The 16478-nt window shown below is 40.7% G+C and overlaps 1 protein-coding gene across 2 annotated transcripts in view; it reads right to left on the reverse strand.

Moving 5' to 3' along the window:
• Nucleotides 1-312: 312 nt before the first annotated feature.
• Nucleotides 313-16478, reverse strand: part of STYXL1 (serine/threonine/tyrosine interacting like 1) — a 62889-nt gene continuing 46723 nt past the window's right edge. For both annotated transcript variants that reach the window (XM_061208538.1, XM_061208537.1), the window contains 3 exons: nt 11903-12000; nt 10188-10300; nt 313-849 (listed from right to left, as the gene is read on the reverse strand). In XM_061208538.1, the coding sequence (XP_061064521.1) occupies nt 718-849; nt 10188-10300; nt 11903-12000 (343 nt within the window). In that variant the 3' untranslated portion in view covers nt 313-717. The remainder of the gene's footprint in view (nt 850-10187; nt 10301-11902; nt 12001-16478) is intronic.

Here is a 16478-nt window from a genome sequence, read left to right on the forward strand (position 1 = left end):
TCCCCTTGTCTCCTGACTCCAGGCTCGTTCTGTGGGCGCTGCCAGCACTCAGAAGCACAGTCACAGGAAAATTCCTTTTTAGACCTGAGGAATTTCTAGAAACCTGGTTGTGAGGGATGGGAGGGTGAGAATCTCTTCTTGGTGAACACAGCCAGGCAAAAATGAGTGAGGAGCAAGGAAAGGACATCTGTACAGGTGATGGAGCAGTAGGGAGTGCTGAAACTGGGGATGAGGCAAGGGTATGCCCTTGTGCCAGGAGCCTCTCAAAGCTGTGAAGCCTGCGGCCTGAGCCAAGGCTGAGCTTGGCATCTCTGGGGCTGGGGGATCTCCACCCATGGATGGGCATTGTGACATCCCCTGTGGAGCAACACAAGGCTGGGGGAACCCTTGGCGCTCCCACCAGGCAGCCTCCAAAGGGTCCACGTTACGGGGGACATGAGCGGCAGCTGCTCTGGCAGCCAGATGCTCCTCCAGAAGCAGCCTCAGGAGTGCAGTGGGGGTGGGTCCAGGATTCCCCAGGGATGGGGGTTCTCGCTGAGTCTGAGCACCTCCTGTGCTGGCACAAATGAGGAACCTGGGAAGAACCACTGCGGGAGGCCGACACAAGGCTCCAGGCAGCAAAGGCCTTCTCATTCCTGGTTACACACCCTGGCCCACTACCCACAAAAAGCTCCCAAGGCAGGTTCTTCTGGACCCATAGCTGAGCCACAGAGAAAATCAGTAGAGTGGATCCAAGATGTCTGTGACGATGTCTCCAAGGACAACCTTCTCCCACTCTGACAGCTGAGCCACCAAAGCCCGATTTGGACGCATGTTGGTTTTACACTTCTTGACGTAGGCCCAGGACCTCTGTGAACCCAAGGAGAGAAAAGCAGACTTCAGGATTGGACCTGGGCCCTTTCCACCTTGATCACAGGCAGATCAGGAGGGACAGGAGGCACTTGCCCAGGGGTCAGCAACATAGCTTAAGGGCAGGACAAACAAACAGCAGCAGCTTGGGGTTAACAGATTAGGGCAAGGAGTTGTAGGAGCTGGCTCTGCCTGGGGCAAGCCCCTCTGCATTCTGAATATAGAGACAGAAATCATTCTTATGTCAGAGGGCTCCTGTGAAGGTTGAGAAAACATATGTGAAACCTCCTGTGGACAGGAAGGCACCATGCCCCTGCCTGGCACTCAGCGCTGCCTCAACAAAGATTTGCACTGTAAGTGGATAAATGAATGGAGAGGGGAAGAGAACTTTGGCAAATTCTCTGAAGAAGAAAAACTGAAGCTGCCTTCTTTTAGGTGCCCACCCCAAAATGCAGGAAAGGTTATTACATGAAGGAAGGTGACCAGCTGGTCTCCATCTGGATTGAGGATAGAGGAAAAAGGAAAAGGCAAAAGCAGTTCCTCAACAAACTGTGGAATAGAAGGAAACTATCTTAACATAATAAAGGTCATATATGAAAAGTACACAGGTAACATCATAATGGTGAAAGACTGAAAGCTTTTCCTCTGAGATCAGGAACAAGGCAAGGATGCCCACTTCCACCACTTCTATTCAACACTGTACTGGAAGTTCTAGACAGAGCAATTAGGAAAAAAAGAAAAGGCATCCAAATTGGAAAGGAAGAAGTAAAATTATTTCTGTTTGCAGATGATATGAACTTAATGATCTTGTATGTTGAAAACCTTAAAGATTAAACACAAAAAAACTGTTAGAATAAACAAATGTAACAAAGTTGCAGGATACAAAATCAGTTGTGTATCTAACTAACAATGAACAATCCGAAAAGGAAATTAAGAAAATTTCATTTACACTAGCATCAAGAGAATAAAATACTTAGGAATAAACTTAACCAAGGAGGTAAAAGACTTGTACCCTGAAAAATGCAAAATGTTGCTGAAAGAAATTAAAGAAGACTAAAATAAATGGAAAGACATCCCAGGTACATGGAATAGAAGATTTAATATTGTTAAGATGCAAATACTACCCAAAGTGATCTAAAGATTTAATGCAATCTCTATCAAAATCCCAACAGCGTTTTTTGCAGAAATAGAAAAATCCATCCTAAAATTCATATTGAATCTCAAGGAACCCCGGAACAACCAAAACAATTGTGAAAAAAGAGAGACAACGTTGGGGGTCTCACACTTCGTTATTTCAAAACCTTTTAAGTTATTACAAAACTATGATAAAAGAATGCGGTACTGGCATAAAGACATTTAGACCAGTGGAATAGAATAGAGAGCCCAGAAATAAATGCTCACATATATCGTAAAATGATTTCAACAATGGTGCCAAAACTATTCAATGGAGAAAGGAGAGTCTTTTCAACAAATGGTGTTAGGAATACTGGATATCCACATGTAAAAGAATGAAACTAGTGTAACCTTACACCATGTACAAAAATTAACTCAAGATGATGGAAGACATAAAGTAAGAGCTAAAATTATAAAACCCTTGAAAGAAAACATAGGGGAAAAGCTTCATGATATTGGATTTGGCAATTATTTCTTGGATGTGACACCAAAAGCACAGGCAATAAAAGAAAAAACAGATTGGTTTATATCAAAATAAAAAACTTCTGTACATCAAAAAAAAAAAAAAAAAACCTTCTGTGCATCAAAAGACAAAATCAACAGAGTGAAAAGGCAAGACAGAATGGAAGGAAACATTTGCAAACCACATACCTGTTTTATGTTTCAACCTTATTTCAAACCTTGTAAGTTATTACAAAACTATGATAAAAGAATGTGGTACTGGCATAAAGACAGACATTTAAGACCAGTGGAATAGAATAGACAGCCCAGAAATAAATGCTCACATATATAGTAAAATGATTCCAACAAGGGTGCCAAAACTATTCAATGCAGAAAGTGTTAATATGAGGAATATATAAGGAACTTCTAAAACTCAACAACAAAAAACAAACAACCCAACTAATAAATGGGCAAAGGACTTTGAATAGACATTTCTCCTAAGAAGATATATGAATGGCCAATAAGCACGCAAAAAGATGCTCAACATCACTAATCATTAGGGAAATGCAAATCAAAACTACAATGCTGTACTTCCTCAAACTGATTACGATGGTACTATAAAAGGAAAGAAAGAAAGGAAGAAAGGAAGGAAGGAAGAAAACAACTGTTGGCAAGGATGTGGAGAAATTAGAACCCTTGTGCACTGTTGATGGAATGTATTAAATGGTACAGCCTCTGTGGAAAACAGTATGGAGATCCCCCCCCCCAAAATTAAAATTAGAACTACCATATGACCCAGTAATTCGTCTACTGGGTATATACCCAAAAGAGTTGAAGGCAGGGTCTCAAAGAGATATTTGCACAACCATGTTCACAGCAGCATTATTCATAATGGCTAAAACGTGGAAGCAATCCAAGTGTCCATCAATGAATAAATGGATAAGCAAAATGTGGTATGTACATATAAGGGAATATTATTAGCCTTAAAAGGGAGGGAAATTTTGACATATGCTACAACATGGTTAAACCTTGAGGACATTATGCTAAGTGTAATAAGCCATTCATGAAAAAACAAATACTTTACGATTCCACTTATATGATGTACTTAGTGTAGTCAAAATTACAAAGACAGAAAGAAGAATGGTGGTTACCATGGGCTAGGGGGAGGGGAGAATAAGGAGTTATTGTTTTATAAATATAGAGTTTCAGTTTTACAAGATGAAAAGAGTCATGGGGCTAGGTGGTGGTGATGGCTGCACATTATGAATGTATTTAACACTACTGAATTATATTCTTAAAAATGGTTAAGACAGGGGCTTCCCTGGTGGCGCAGTGGTTAAGAATCCGCCTGCCAATGCAGGGGACACGGGTTCGAGCCCTGGTCCAGGAAGATCCCACATGCCGCGGAGCAACTAAGCCCGTGCGCCACAACTACTGAGCCTGAGCTCTAGAGCCCGCGAGCCACAACTACTGAGCCCTTGTGCCACAACTACTGAAGACCACATGCCTAGAGCCTGTGCTCCGCAACAAGAGAAGTCACCGCAATGAGAAGCCCACGCACTGCAACAAAGAGTAGCCCCCGCTCACCACAATTAGAGAAAGCCCACATGCACAGCAACAAAGAACGCAGCCAAAAAAATAAATAAATTTATTTTTAAAAAATTATTTTAAAAAATGGTTAAGACAGTAAATTTTATGTTATGTACGTTTTAATGCAATAAAAGAGAGAAAAAAACTACGAGATACCACCTCACACCCATTAGGATGGCTACTATTAAAAAAAAAAAGAAAATAATAAGTGTTGGTGAGGAAATGGAGAATTTGGAACCTTATGTACCATGTATTGGAATGTAAAATAGTGCAGCTGCTATGGAAAACAGTGGTTCCTCAACAAAGTAAAAACAGAATTACCATATGATCTAGAAATTCCATTCTGGGTCTATACCCAAAAGAATTGAAAGCAAGTGGCCAGTGGGGCTTGTGTTCATGGGTTTAACAGGACAGTAGTAAACAAACAGTTCTTAACTGGATTATCAGCCCAGGGCTAAGTGCAAAGAAAGCATACAGAAACACCCTTTTTCCATTCTTCCCCTGAAAGAGATATATTTGCGTACTTTAAAAGTTGCTGCCTGAGGGTCTGGCTTTCAATCAGCCTGAATCTAGGTGCAGACTGAGATCCTTCCCTTTGGAAGGCTGACAAGTCTTGGCACACCCTCAACTACTGGGAAGCACTAAGAACAAAGTAGCCTGCTTGAACAATCACAAAAGTGTGAGAGATAAAGAGATAGGGAAGGGTTGGACAATACGTTCATCTTTTACATGAGACCTTCCTTCAACACTAGGAGAGGTGGCTGTTTTATCTAATGCATAGAAACCAACACTGAGGGTTAAGGAAAATGAAGAAACATAGGAATATGTTGCAAATGAAACAAAAAGAGAGACCCTCACAAAAACACTTTAATGAAATGGAGATAAGTGATTTACCTGACAAAAGTTCAAAATAACAGTCATAAACATGCTCACCAAGGTCAGAAGAATGCTTGAACAAAGTGAAAATCTCAACTAAGAGATAGAAAATATAAGAAGGTACAAAATAGAAGTCTCAGAGCATGCAATAACTGAACTGAAAAATACAATAGAAGGATTCAACAGCAGGCTAGATGAAGCAGAAGAAAGGCTCAGCAAACTCAAAGACAGTAGAACTCATCCATTCAGAGCAGCAAAAGGAAAGAATAATTAAAAACAGTGAAGATATTGAAAAAGAATATATACATGTATAACTGAATCACTCTGCTGTACACCTGAAACTAACACAACATTGTTAATCAACTATACTCCAATATAAAAGTTTAAAATTAAATTTAAAAAATCAGTGAAGATAGATTAAGGAACTTAAGGGACATCAAAAGGACCAATATTCACATTATAGAGATCCCAGAGGAGAAGAGAAAGAGGAAGGGACAGAAAACTTATTTGAATAAATAATGGCTGAAAACCTCCTTATCCTGGGGAAGGAAACAAACTTCCAGATTCAGGAAGTCCAGGGAATCCAAATAAGATGAACCCAGAGAAACCCACACCAAGACATTATACTTAAATTGTCAAAGTTAAAGACGAGGAAAGAATCTTAAAAGCAACAAGAGAAAAACAACTTGGGAACCCCCATAAGACTGTCAGCAGATTTCTCAGCAGAAACTTTGCAGGCCAGGATGGAGTGGCATAATATATTCAAAGGGCTGAAAGAAAAAAATTGCCAACCAAAAATTGCTTTACACCTGGCAAAGTTGTCCTCCTTCAAAATTGAAGGAGAGGTAGAGAGTTTTCCAGACAAGCAAAAGCTGAAGGAGTTCATCACCACTAGGCCTTGCAAGAAATGTTAAAGGGACTTCTTTAAGCTGAAATAAAAGGGCAGTAATTAGTAACAGGAAAACATATGAAACTATAAATCTCATTGGTAAAGGTAAATATATAGTAAAATTCAAAATAACCTAATGTAAAAGTGGTGGTTTAATAACTTCAGAGGTACGGACACACACAGACTGAAAGTGAAGGGATGGAAGAAGATATTCTATGCAAATGGAAACCAAAAGAAAGCTGGGTTAGCTATATTTATTCAGACAAAAATAGACTTTAAGACAAAGACTGTAGTAGACACAAAAGTAGGTCACTATAAAGGGGTCAATCCAACAAGAGAATATAACACTTATAAATATTTATGTACCCAATATAGGAGCATCTAAATATACAAAGCAAATATTAATAGTCCTAAAGGGAGAAGTAGACAGCAATATAATAATAGTGGGCTTAATACGGCACTTTCATCAATGGATAGATCATTCAGAAAGAAAATCAGTAAGGAAACACTGGACTTAAACTACACATGGACTTAAACAGACATTTACAGAACACTCCATCCAAAAGCAGCAGAATACACTTTCTCTCAAGTGCAGATGGAACATTCTCCTGGATAGACCATATATTAGACCACAAAACAAGTGTTAATAAATTTAAGTAAAAAATCACATCAAGCAGACTTCCCTGGTGGCACAGTGGCTAAGAATCCGCCTGCCAATGCAGAGGACGTGGGTTCAAGCCCTGGTCTGGGAAGATCCTACATGCCACAGAGCAACTAAGCCCATGTGCCATAACTACTGAGCCTGTGATCTAGAGCCCACGAGCCACAACTACTGAGCCTGCGTGACACAACTACTGAAGCCCACCCGCCTAGAGCCTGTGCTCCGCAACAAGAGAAGCCACCGCAATGAGAAGCCTGCGCACCGTGACGAAGAGCAGCCCCCGCTTGCCACAACTAGAGAAAGCCTGCACACAGCAACAAAGACCCAGTGCAGCCATAAATTAATTAATTAATTAATTTTTTTAAATGTCAAAAAAAATTTTTTAAATCATATCAAGCATCTCTTCTAATCACAATGGTATGAAACTAGAAATCAATTACAAGAAGAAAACTGAAAAATTCACAAGTATGTGAAAAGTAAAGAACATGCTACTTAACAACCAATGGGTCGAAGAAGAATTCAAACAAGAACTCAAAAAATATCTTGAGACAGATTAAATGGAAATATAACATACCAAAACTTATGAGATGCAACAAAAGCAGTTCTAAAAGGGAAGTTCATAGCAATAAGTGCCTACATTAAAAAGAAGAAAGATCTCAAATAAATTACCTAACGTTACACCTCAAGGAACTAGATAAAGAACAAACTAAGCCTAAAGTGAACAGAAGGAAGGAAATAACAAAGATCAGCATGGAAATAAATGAAATAGAGACTTAAAAGACAATAGAAAAGATCAATGAAACTACAAGCTAGTTTTTTGGAAAGTAAAACAAAATGGACAAAGCTTTAGCTAGATTCACCAAGAAAAAAAGAGAGAGGGCTCAAATAAATAATACCGAAATGAAAGAGGAGACATTAAACTGATACCACAGAAACACAAAAGATAGTAAGAAATCAGACAACCTAGAAGAAATGGGTAAATTCCTAGAAACGCACAACTTACCAGGACTTAGCCATGAAGAAATAAGAAAATCTGAACAGACCAGTTACTAGCAAAGAGATTGAATCAGTAATCAAAAACCTCCCAAAAAACAAAAGTCCAGGACCAGATGGCTTCACTGGCAAATTCTACCAAACATTTGAACAAGAATTAATACCAATCCTTCTCAAATTCTTCCAAAAAACAGAAGAGGAGGGAACACTCCCAAATTCATTCTATGAGGCCAGTATTACCCTGACACCAAAACCAGACAAGGACACCACAAGAAAAGAAAATTACAGGCCAATATGACTGATGAACATAAATACAAAATCCTCAACAAAATTTTAGCAAACTGAATTCAACAATACATTAAAAGGATCACACACCATGGTCAAGTGGGATTTGTTCCAGGGATGTATGGATGGTTCAACATTTGCAAAACAATCAATGTGATACATCACATTAACAAAATGAAAGATAAAAATCAAATGATCACCTCAAGAGATGCAGAAAAAGCATATGACAATATTCAACATCAATTTATGATAAAAATTCTCAACTAAGTGTGTACAGAGGGAATGTACCTCAACATAATAAAGGCCATATACGACAAGCTGATAGCTAACATCATACTCAACAGTGAAAAGTTGGAAGCTTTTCCTCTAAGATCAGGAACAAGACAAGAATGCCTACTCTCACCACATTTATTCAACATAGTATTTCAAGTCCTAGACAGAGTAAGAAAAAGATATCCAAATCAGAAAGGAAGAAGTAAAACTGTCTCTCTTTACATACAACATATATATAGAAAACCCTAAAGACTTCACCAAAAAACTGTTAGAACTAATAAATTCAGTAAAGTTACAGGATACAAAATCAATATACAAAAATCAGCTGTTTCTATACACTGATAACAAACTATCAGAAATAGAAATTAAGAAAATAATCCCAATTGCATCAAAAAGAGTAAAATACCTAGGAATAAATTTAACCAAGGAGGTGAAAGACTTGTACACTGAAAACTATGACACTGATGAAAGAAATTAAAGAAGACACAAATAAATAGAAAGATATTCCATGCTCATGGATTGAAGGAATATTATTAGAATGTCCATACTACCTTAAGTAATCTACAGATTGAACACAATCCTTATCAAAATCCCAATGGTATCTTTCAGAGAAATAGAATAAACAATCCTAAAACTTGTATGGAACGAAAAGACCCCAAATAGCCAAAGCAAATTTGAGGAAGAAGAGCAAAGCTAGAGGCATCACGCTTCCTGATTTCAAACTATATTACAAAGCTATAGTAATCAAAGCAGTATGGTATTGGCATAAAATATATACACATAGATCAATAGAATAGAATAGAGATCCCGGAAATAAGCCCATACATATATGGTCAATTAATTTAGGACAAAGGAGCTAATAATATGCAATGATGAAAGAATGGTCTCTTCAATAAGTAGTGCTGGGAAAACTGGACAGTCACATGCAAAAGAATGAAACTGGTGGGAATTCCCTGGCAGTCCAGTGGTTAGGACTCCGTGCTTCCACTGCCAGGGGCTCAGGTTCAATCCCTGGTTAGGGAACTAAGATCCCGCAAGCTGCACAGTGCAGCCAAAAAAAAAAACAGAAACTGGACCGCCATCTTACACCATACACAAAAATCAACTCAAAATGGATTAAAGGCTCAAATGGAAGACCTGAAACCATAAAACTACTAGAAGAACACATAGGTGGTAAACTCCTTGACATCAATCTGGTGGTAACTTTTTGGATTTGACACCAAAAGCAAAGGCAACAAAAGCAAAAATAAACAAGTGGGACTACATCAAACTAAAAGGCTTCTGCACAGCAAAGGAAACCATTAACAAAATGAAAAGGTAGGGGCTTCCCTGGTGGCGCAGTGGTTGAGAATCTGCCTGCCAATGCAGGGGACACGGGTTCGAGCCTTGGTCTGGGAAGATCCCACATGCCACGGAGCGACTAGGCCCGTGAGCCACAATTACTGAGCCTGCGCGTCTGGAGCCTGTGCTCCGCAACAAGAGAGGCCGTGATAGTGAGAGGCCCGCGCACCACGATGAAGAGTGGCCCCCACTTGCCACAACTAGAGAAAGCCCTCGCACAGAAACGAAGACCCAACACAGCCATAAATAAATAAATAAATAAATAAATAAAATTAAAAAAAAAAAAATGAAAAGGCAACCTAAGAAATGGGAGAGAATATCTGCAAATCGTGTAACTGATAATGGGTTAATACCCAAAATATATAAAGAACTCATATAACTCAATAGCAAAAAAACAAAAAATCTGATTTTTAAAAGGGCCAAGATTCTGAATAGACATTTTTCCAAAGAAGACATACAGATGGCCAACAGGTACATGGCAACAGCCAAAATGCACCTCCCTTGGAGAACCCTGAACAAACACTGGTACACAGACTGACAGCATTGGGGGACACACAGATGGTGCTGCTGGCCACAGCCTTGCCCAGCCTGAGTCCCTGGGCCTGCCCTGTGTGCCCAGCCTCAGGTCTCTAACCCAGATCTCGGGTTCCTTCCCTTGGATCTGGTATGCTGGGTAAAGCCCTGGACTTGGGGCTCCCCTCCCTGACCCTTCCCTCCCAAACCCCCCACCCCCAATTAAGGCCCCAAGTCGGTGCTGGAGACCCATTCCTCTGAGGTGCAACTCTGACCCCACCTCCTGGACCAGGGAATACATACCTTCAGGGTCTGCTCATTTCGGTGCATAAGGTAGGCCAAGATGGCCGCACAGCTGCGACTGATGCCCATGGTGGAAAAGACCAGGATGACAGAGCCAAGCTCCAGGTGAACTTCTGCAAATGGAAGGAAAGGTGTGAGGTTGTGTGTGGCCCCCTTCCTTGTGGGTCTGTAAGATGACTGGCCTCAGTGGGTCCAAGAGTAGGTTCAGAACCAGCACACCATGGTCTAGGCAAGTCACGTGACATCTCTAGGATACTGTTTCATTGCCTGGCAAACAGGGATCCTCAGACCTAGCTGGCAGTTCACGAGAATCACGCCTGGGCGTTCAGCATTATCATGCAAAGGCCTTTTCTGGGCTATGCAGCCTTCCATCCCAGGAAGGTCTGCTACCAGTTGACCTCCCCAGGTGGGGATAAAAGGACTATACCCCAAGGGCACTTGGGTGCTGATAGAGGCAGGGTAGCCTGAATGTGAATCACAACCAGTAAGTACTGGCTGTCGGGCTTGGGCACTCTAACCCACAGTTTCCTCATCTGGAAAATGTGATAACAGTATACTACCTACCTGATAAGATTTTGCACTGTGCTTAGCCCAGTGCCTGGCACACAAGTGTCAGCTAACCACACTCAATAACGCCCCGGGACTGTCAATCTCACCCATTGAGGGGTGGGAAGGAAATCTAAGCTGGCATCTTAGGCTGGCTGGTAACCCCCAAGAAATGAAGATAAATATACCAAGTGCAAAATCACAGACTGTCAGAGCTGGAGGAGGACTCAGATGATTAAGGCCAACTGCCTCATTGTATGGATAAGGAAACTGAGGCACAGAGAAGTTAAGGGTTGGCTCAGAGCCACCCAGTGAGGTGGGGCTGGAGAGGGGGCTTCTTTGGGCCATAGGGCTCTGCCACCCCATGATGGCACCCAGGGCAAGTCTCAGTCTCAGCTCCTAGGCAAGTGATAGTTACAACCTCCCAGAAAAATACAGGATGTCTGGGCCAAAATGCCATTCTCGGGCTGGGGGCTGTGTTGGTGCTGTGCAGGCCGTCCTGGGGTGGGCCTCTAACCGGACACAACCTTGCTCTCTCCAGCGATCTTGCTCTCCTTAGGATGACTGAAAACTCCACCCTCAGTGAGGCAAGCGGCTGGTGGGCACTGCTGTGTGAGGTAGGAGAACAGAAGGGGCACTGGGCCCACACACTGGGGACCATGGAATTCAGAGATGGAAGGGCTCTGGAGTCTTCCTTCTACCCCACCACACTGACCAGATAGGAGGGCCGGCACAGAGTGAGATTCACCTGCAGGTCACCAGAGCCTAGCCTGTAGCAGGCCTTCATGAACATATGCACCCAGGATGGGCCAGCACCCTCATTTCACAACAGGCACAGTGATGCCGAGACTGGAGCTTGGCCAGGCGTGAAAGGGCATAGCGATCCATCCAGGGCCAGAACACAGGGCACTCAATCCACAGTCTGGGGCTCTCATTTGGCCCCACTGCTCCCAAGGTAAACGCGTGGCTGCCCATATTGCCAAGGACCCCCCGGGAGGCAGGCTTGTCCCGGGGCTTGGCCACACCTGGCTGGGCATGTGCTGGGCCCTGCCCTTTTTCTCCTGAGTGCTGGGAGTGGCAGTCAGCAATAGGCATGTGGATGAGGTACCACAGCCCCTCTGCTCCCTGGGCACAGACCAGTTGCTGCCTGGTTAAAGAATGCTCCTTACCAATGAAGTGACAGAGGTGGCGTAAAAAGGGTGTAATGTTGGCTTCCAGGGAATCTTCTATCTGGATGTGCAGAAGCTTGTCGGCGTCACCTACAAAACTAAACAGAAGAAAAGCACAGGTAATCAGGCAAACTCACACAGAGCCCTACTGTGGCATCCTTCACCCACAGCAATGGGATCATAGGGGAAGGAGGCTGAACTAGCATCAGGGAGATGTGGGCAAATAAATGAACCCCTCTCAAAAAAACAGCACCTACCTCATAGGGGTGTTGTGTAGATTAAGTCAATTAATCTATGTAAAGCATTCAGCAATCTGCTTGGCACACGGTAGTGCCCAATAAATGTGACATTATTATTATTAAACAAACCTGGTGCTTTCCTAGAATACAGTGAAGATAGTGAGGGTGGAAAGGAATATGTAATGAATCTGCTATATTAAATGGAGAAAGCAAGGTGAGAAGGATGGAGAGTGGTGGGCCTGCTGTTTTAGATAGGATGGTCATGGAAGGCTTTACTGAGGAGGTAACATTTGGGCAGAGGTTTAAAGGAGGTGACAGAAAAAGCCAGGCAGTTATATGAGGAAAGAGTGTTCCAGGTAGAGAATACAAGTGCAAAGGCCCTGAGGGCAGTATGTTTCATATGTTTGAGAAACAATAGGGAGATCAGAGTGGCTAGAGCTTTATGAACAAGGGGGAAAGAGGAGGGAGATGAGGCATGTGGCATGTTTAATGAGAAGATGCCCGCAAGGATCTTGGCACAATGTCTAGTGTGCAGTGAGCACTTGGTAAATGTTATTTATGAAGACTATGGCCTACTGGTGACATTCATTCACTGTGGTATGCAGAAAGTTGCAGTAGATTCAGAAATGAAAATATCCTGGTTTAGTTTCTGCATGAGCACTTGCTGTGACAAATACAAGCGCAATTCACCCTGCATTCATTCATTCGTCCATCCATCCTTCCCTTCCGCCTCATGCCTCTCTCCCTCCCCACCTGACCACCGATCCACCATCCACTCATCCATCTATCCCCAACCATTCATTCTTTCCTCAGATACTCACTCAATGCCTATTGTGTGCCAGACCTTGAGCTGGACCCTAGTGGACACAAGATGAATCAAATAGGGCCCCTCCCAGCTTCAAGGAGCTCCCAGTCTGATGCGGGAGGCAGACACATAAACAAATGGCCCCAATCCAACTGGCTAGGTTTTAGGATAAAGACCTGCACATGCTACTGAAGAGGAAGGGCAGGGAAAAGTCGAGGGAGCTGGGGAAAGCCTTACAATGGAGGAGACATCTGGGTGGAGAAGACTGAAGGATACAAGGTTAATATATACAAATCAACTGGATTTCTATATACTAGCAACAATCAGAAATTTAAATTTTATTTGATTTTTCTTGGCTATGCCGCACAGTTTGCGGGATCTTAGTTCCCCAACTAGGGATTGAATCCAGGCCCCAGGAGTGAAAGCGCGGAGTCCTAACCACCAGCGAATTCCCAAGAAATTTATAATTTAAATATACCATTTATAATCACATCAAAAATATCAAATACTTAGGGAGAAATCTGATACAAGATGTGCAAGAACTGTACACTGAAAACTATAAAACATTGCTGAAAGAAACCAAAGAGCAAAGTAAACGGAAAGATAGACCATATTAATGAATCAGGAGATTCAACATTTTTAAGATGTCAATTCTTCACAAATTGCCCTATGGAATCCATTCAGTCCCAGTCCAAATTCCAACAAGCTTCTGTATAGAAACTGACAAGTTGATTCTAAAATTTATATGGAAATTCAAAGGAAACAACTTTGAAAAAGAACAACAAAATTAGAGGACTAACACTACCTGACTTCAAGATTTATTATAAAGCTACAGTAATCAAAAGTGTGGAACTGATAATAAGGCCCTACTGTATAGCACAGGGAACTATATTGAATATCCTGTGATAAACCATAACAGAAAAGAATATAAAAAAGTATATCTACAACTGAGTCACTTTGCTGTACAGCAGAAATTAACACAACATTGTAAATCAACTATCCTTTTTTTTTATTTTTATTTATTTATTTTGGCTGTGTTGGGTCTTCGTTGCTGCGTGCAGGCTTTCTCTAGTTGCGGCAAGCGGGGGCTACTCTTCATTGCAGTGCGCGGGCTTCTCATTGCGGTGGCTTCTCTTGCTGCAGAGCACGGGCTCTAGGCGCGTGGGCTTCAGTAGTTGCAGCATGTGGCCTCAGTAGTTGTGGCTCACGGGCTCTAGAGCACAGGCTCAGTAGTTGTGGTGCACGGGCTTATTTGCTCCGCGGCATGTGGGATCTTCCCGGACCAGGGATCGAACCCGTGTTCCCTGCACTGGCAGGCGGATTCTCAACCACTGTGCCACCAGGGAAGCCCCAATCAACTATACTTTAATAAAAATTTTTTTTAAAAGAGAAAAACAAGTGTGGGAAACTGGTATAAAGAAAAACATAGATCAATGAAAAAGAACAAAGAATCCAGATATAATCCTGTACACGTATGGTCAACTGATTTTCAACAAAGGTATCAAAGCAATTCAACAGGAAAAGGATCACCTTTTCAACAGTGATGACTTCCACATGCAAAACAATGAACTTTGTTCCATATCAGGCACCATATACAAAAACTATTTCAAAATGTATCACAAGGGACTTCCCTGGTGGTCCAGTGGGTAAGACTCCGCGCTCCCATTGCAGGGGACGCAGGTTCAATCCCTGGTGGGGGAACTAGATCCTGCATGCATGCCACAACTAAGAAGTCCACATGCCACAACTAAGACCCGGAGCAGCCAAAATAAATAAATAAATATTTTTTTAAAAAATGTATCGCAAAACGTGAAGGTTAAAACTACAAAATTTTTAGAAGAAAATATAGGAGAAAATCTTTGCATAATTCAAGTGTCCATATATGCATGGGTCTGTGTTTGGACTCCATTTTGCTCCATTGGTTTATTTTTCTATCCTGCACCAGTATCACAATGCCTTACTTGCTGTGGTTTTTTTTAAGTCTTGGTATCTGGTCAAGTAAATTTTCCCATTTGTTGTTATTCACTATTCAGCTATTTTTGCCCTTTTTATTTCCATATAAAATTTAAAATTACTGTATCAATTTCCACAAATCCATTGGAATTTTATTGGCATTCCATTGAATCTATAGATCAATTGGGCAAGAATCAACATCTTTACAAAATTGATTCTTCTAATCCACAACTACGGTACATCCTCTGTTTATTCAGGTGATCTTTACTAACATCCTCTAGCTATTCAGATAATCTTTAGTAATTCACAGTAATGCTGTATACTTTTCTGTGTAGAGATCTTGCACATCCTTCAATAGGTATAATCCTAGATATTTAATATTTTTGTCCTATTGTAAATTATATGCTTTTAAAATTTCAGCGAACTTATTTAAGTCCAATAATTTATCTGCAGGTTGTTTTGGTTTTTCTGTGTATACAATTAGACTGTCTGTGTATAATGAAAGGTTTTTTTCCCTTTTGATTCCTATTTTATTTCTTTTACTTGCCATATTTCACCAACTAGAACCTCCAGTACAATGTTAAATAGAAGTGGTGATAGTTGCATCTTTGTCTTGTTCCCGGGCTCAGAGGGAAAACTTTCAACATTTCATCATTGTGACGTTTGCTATAGAGATTTTTGTAGAATTTTATTTTTAGATCAAAGTTCCCTTCTATTCCCAGTTTGCTAAGATTTTTTAAAATCATGAATGTATGGTGAATATTATCAAATGCTTTCACTGCATTTACTGAGATAATTCTGATTTTTCCTCTACATTATCGATGTGGTAAATTACATGGATGGATTTTTCAGTGCTAAAACCACCTTGCATCCTTGGAATAAACCCAATTTAGTCATCATGCATTATCCTTCTTATATATCTCTGTATTCAATGTGCTAATATTTTACTTTAGGATATTTACATCTATATTCATGAAGAAAATTAGCCTATAATTTTCCTGTATTATAATGTCTTTCTCAGGTTATGAAATCAGAGTTTATGCTGGTCTCATACGACAAGTTGAAAATTATTCCTCTTTTTTATTCTTAAAAAAATTTTTAATATTGGGTTTATTTCCTCCTTAAATATTAGGTAGAATTCATCACTGAAACTATCTAGACCTGGAGTATTCTCTATGAAAAATTTATATTAGTTATTGATCCTAATAAAATTTTCTATTTTGTCTGATGTCAGGTTTGATAGGTTGTATTTTTTTGTTCAATACATCTAAATTTTTATGTTTATCGCAATAAAGTTTTTATAATACCCTCAAGATATTTTTTATATCTGTAGGATATGGTAGAATCCCCTTTTACAGATGGTTATTTGTGCTTTCTCTCTTTTTTGCCAAGGGTTTATCAAATTTATTATTTTTGTAAAACTATTTTGACTTTCTAGATCCTATTTTATTGTTTCTAGTTCATTTTATCTGCTTTTATTATTCCTTCCTTCTTTATTTGAGTTTAGTTTGCTGTTTCTTTGGTAATTTCTTGAGATAAATGCTTAACTAGTTGATTTTTAGCCTTTCTTCTTTTTAAT

The sequence above is a fragment of the Eubalaena glacialis genome, chromosome 13, assembly GCF_028564815.1.
Source record: "Eubalaena glacialis isolate mEubGla1 chromosome 13, mEubGla1.1.hap2.+ XY, whole genome shotgun sequence".
NCBI classification, from domain to species: domain Eukaryota; kingdom Metazoa; phylum Chordata; class Mammalia; order Artiodactyla; family Balaenidae; genus Eubalaena; species Eubalaena glacialis.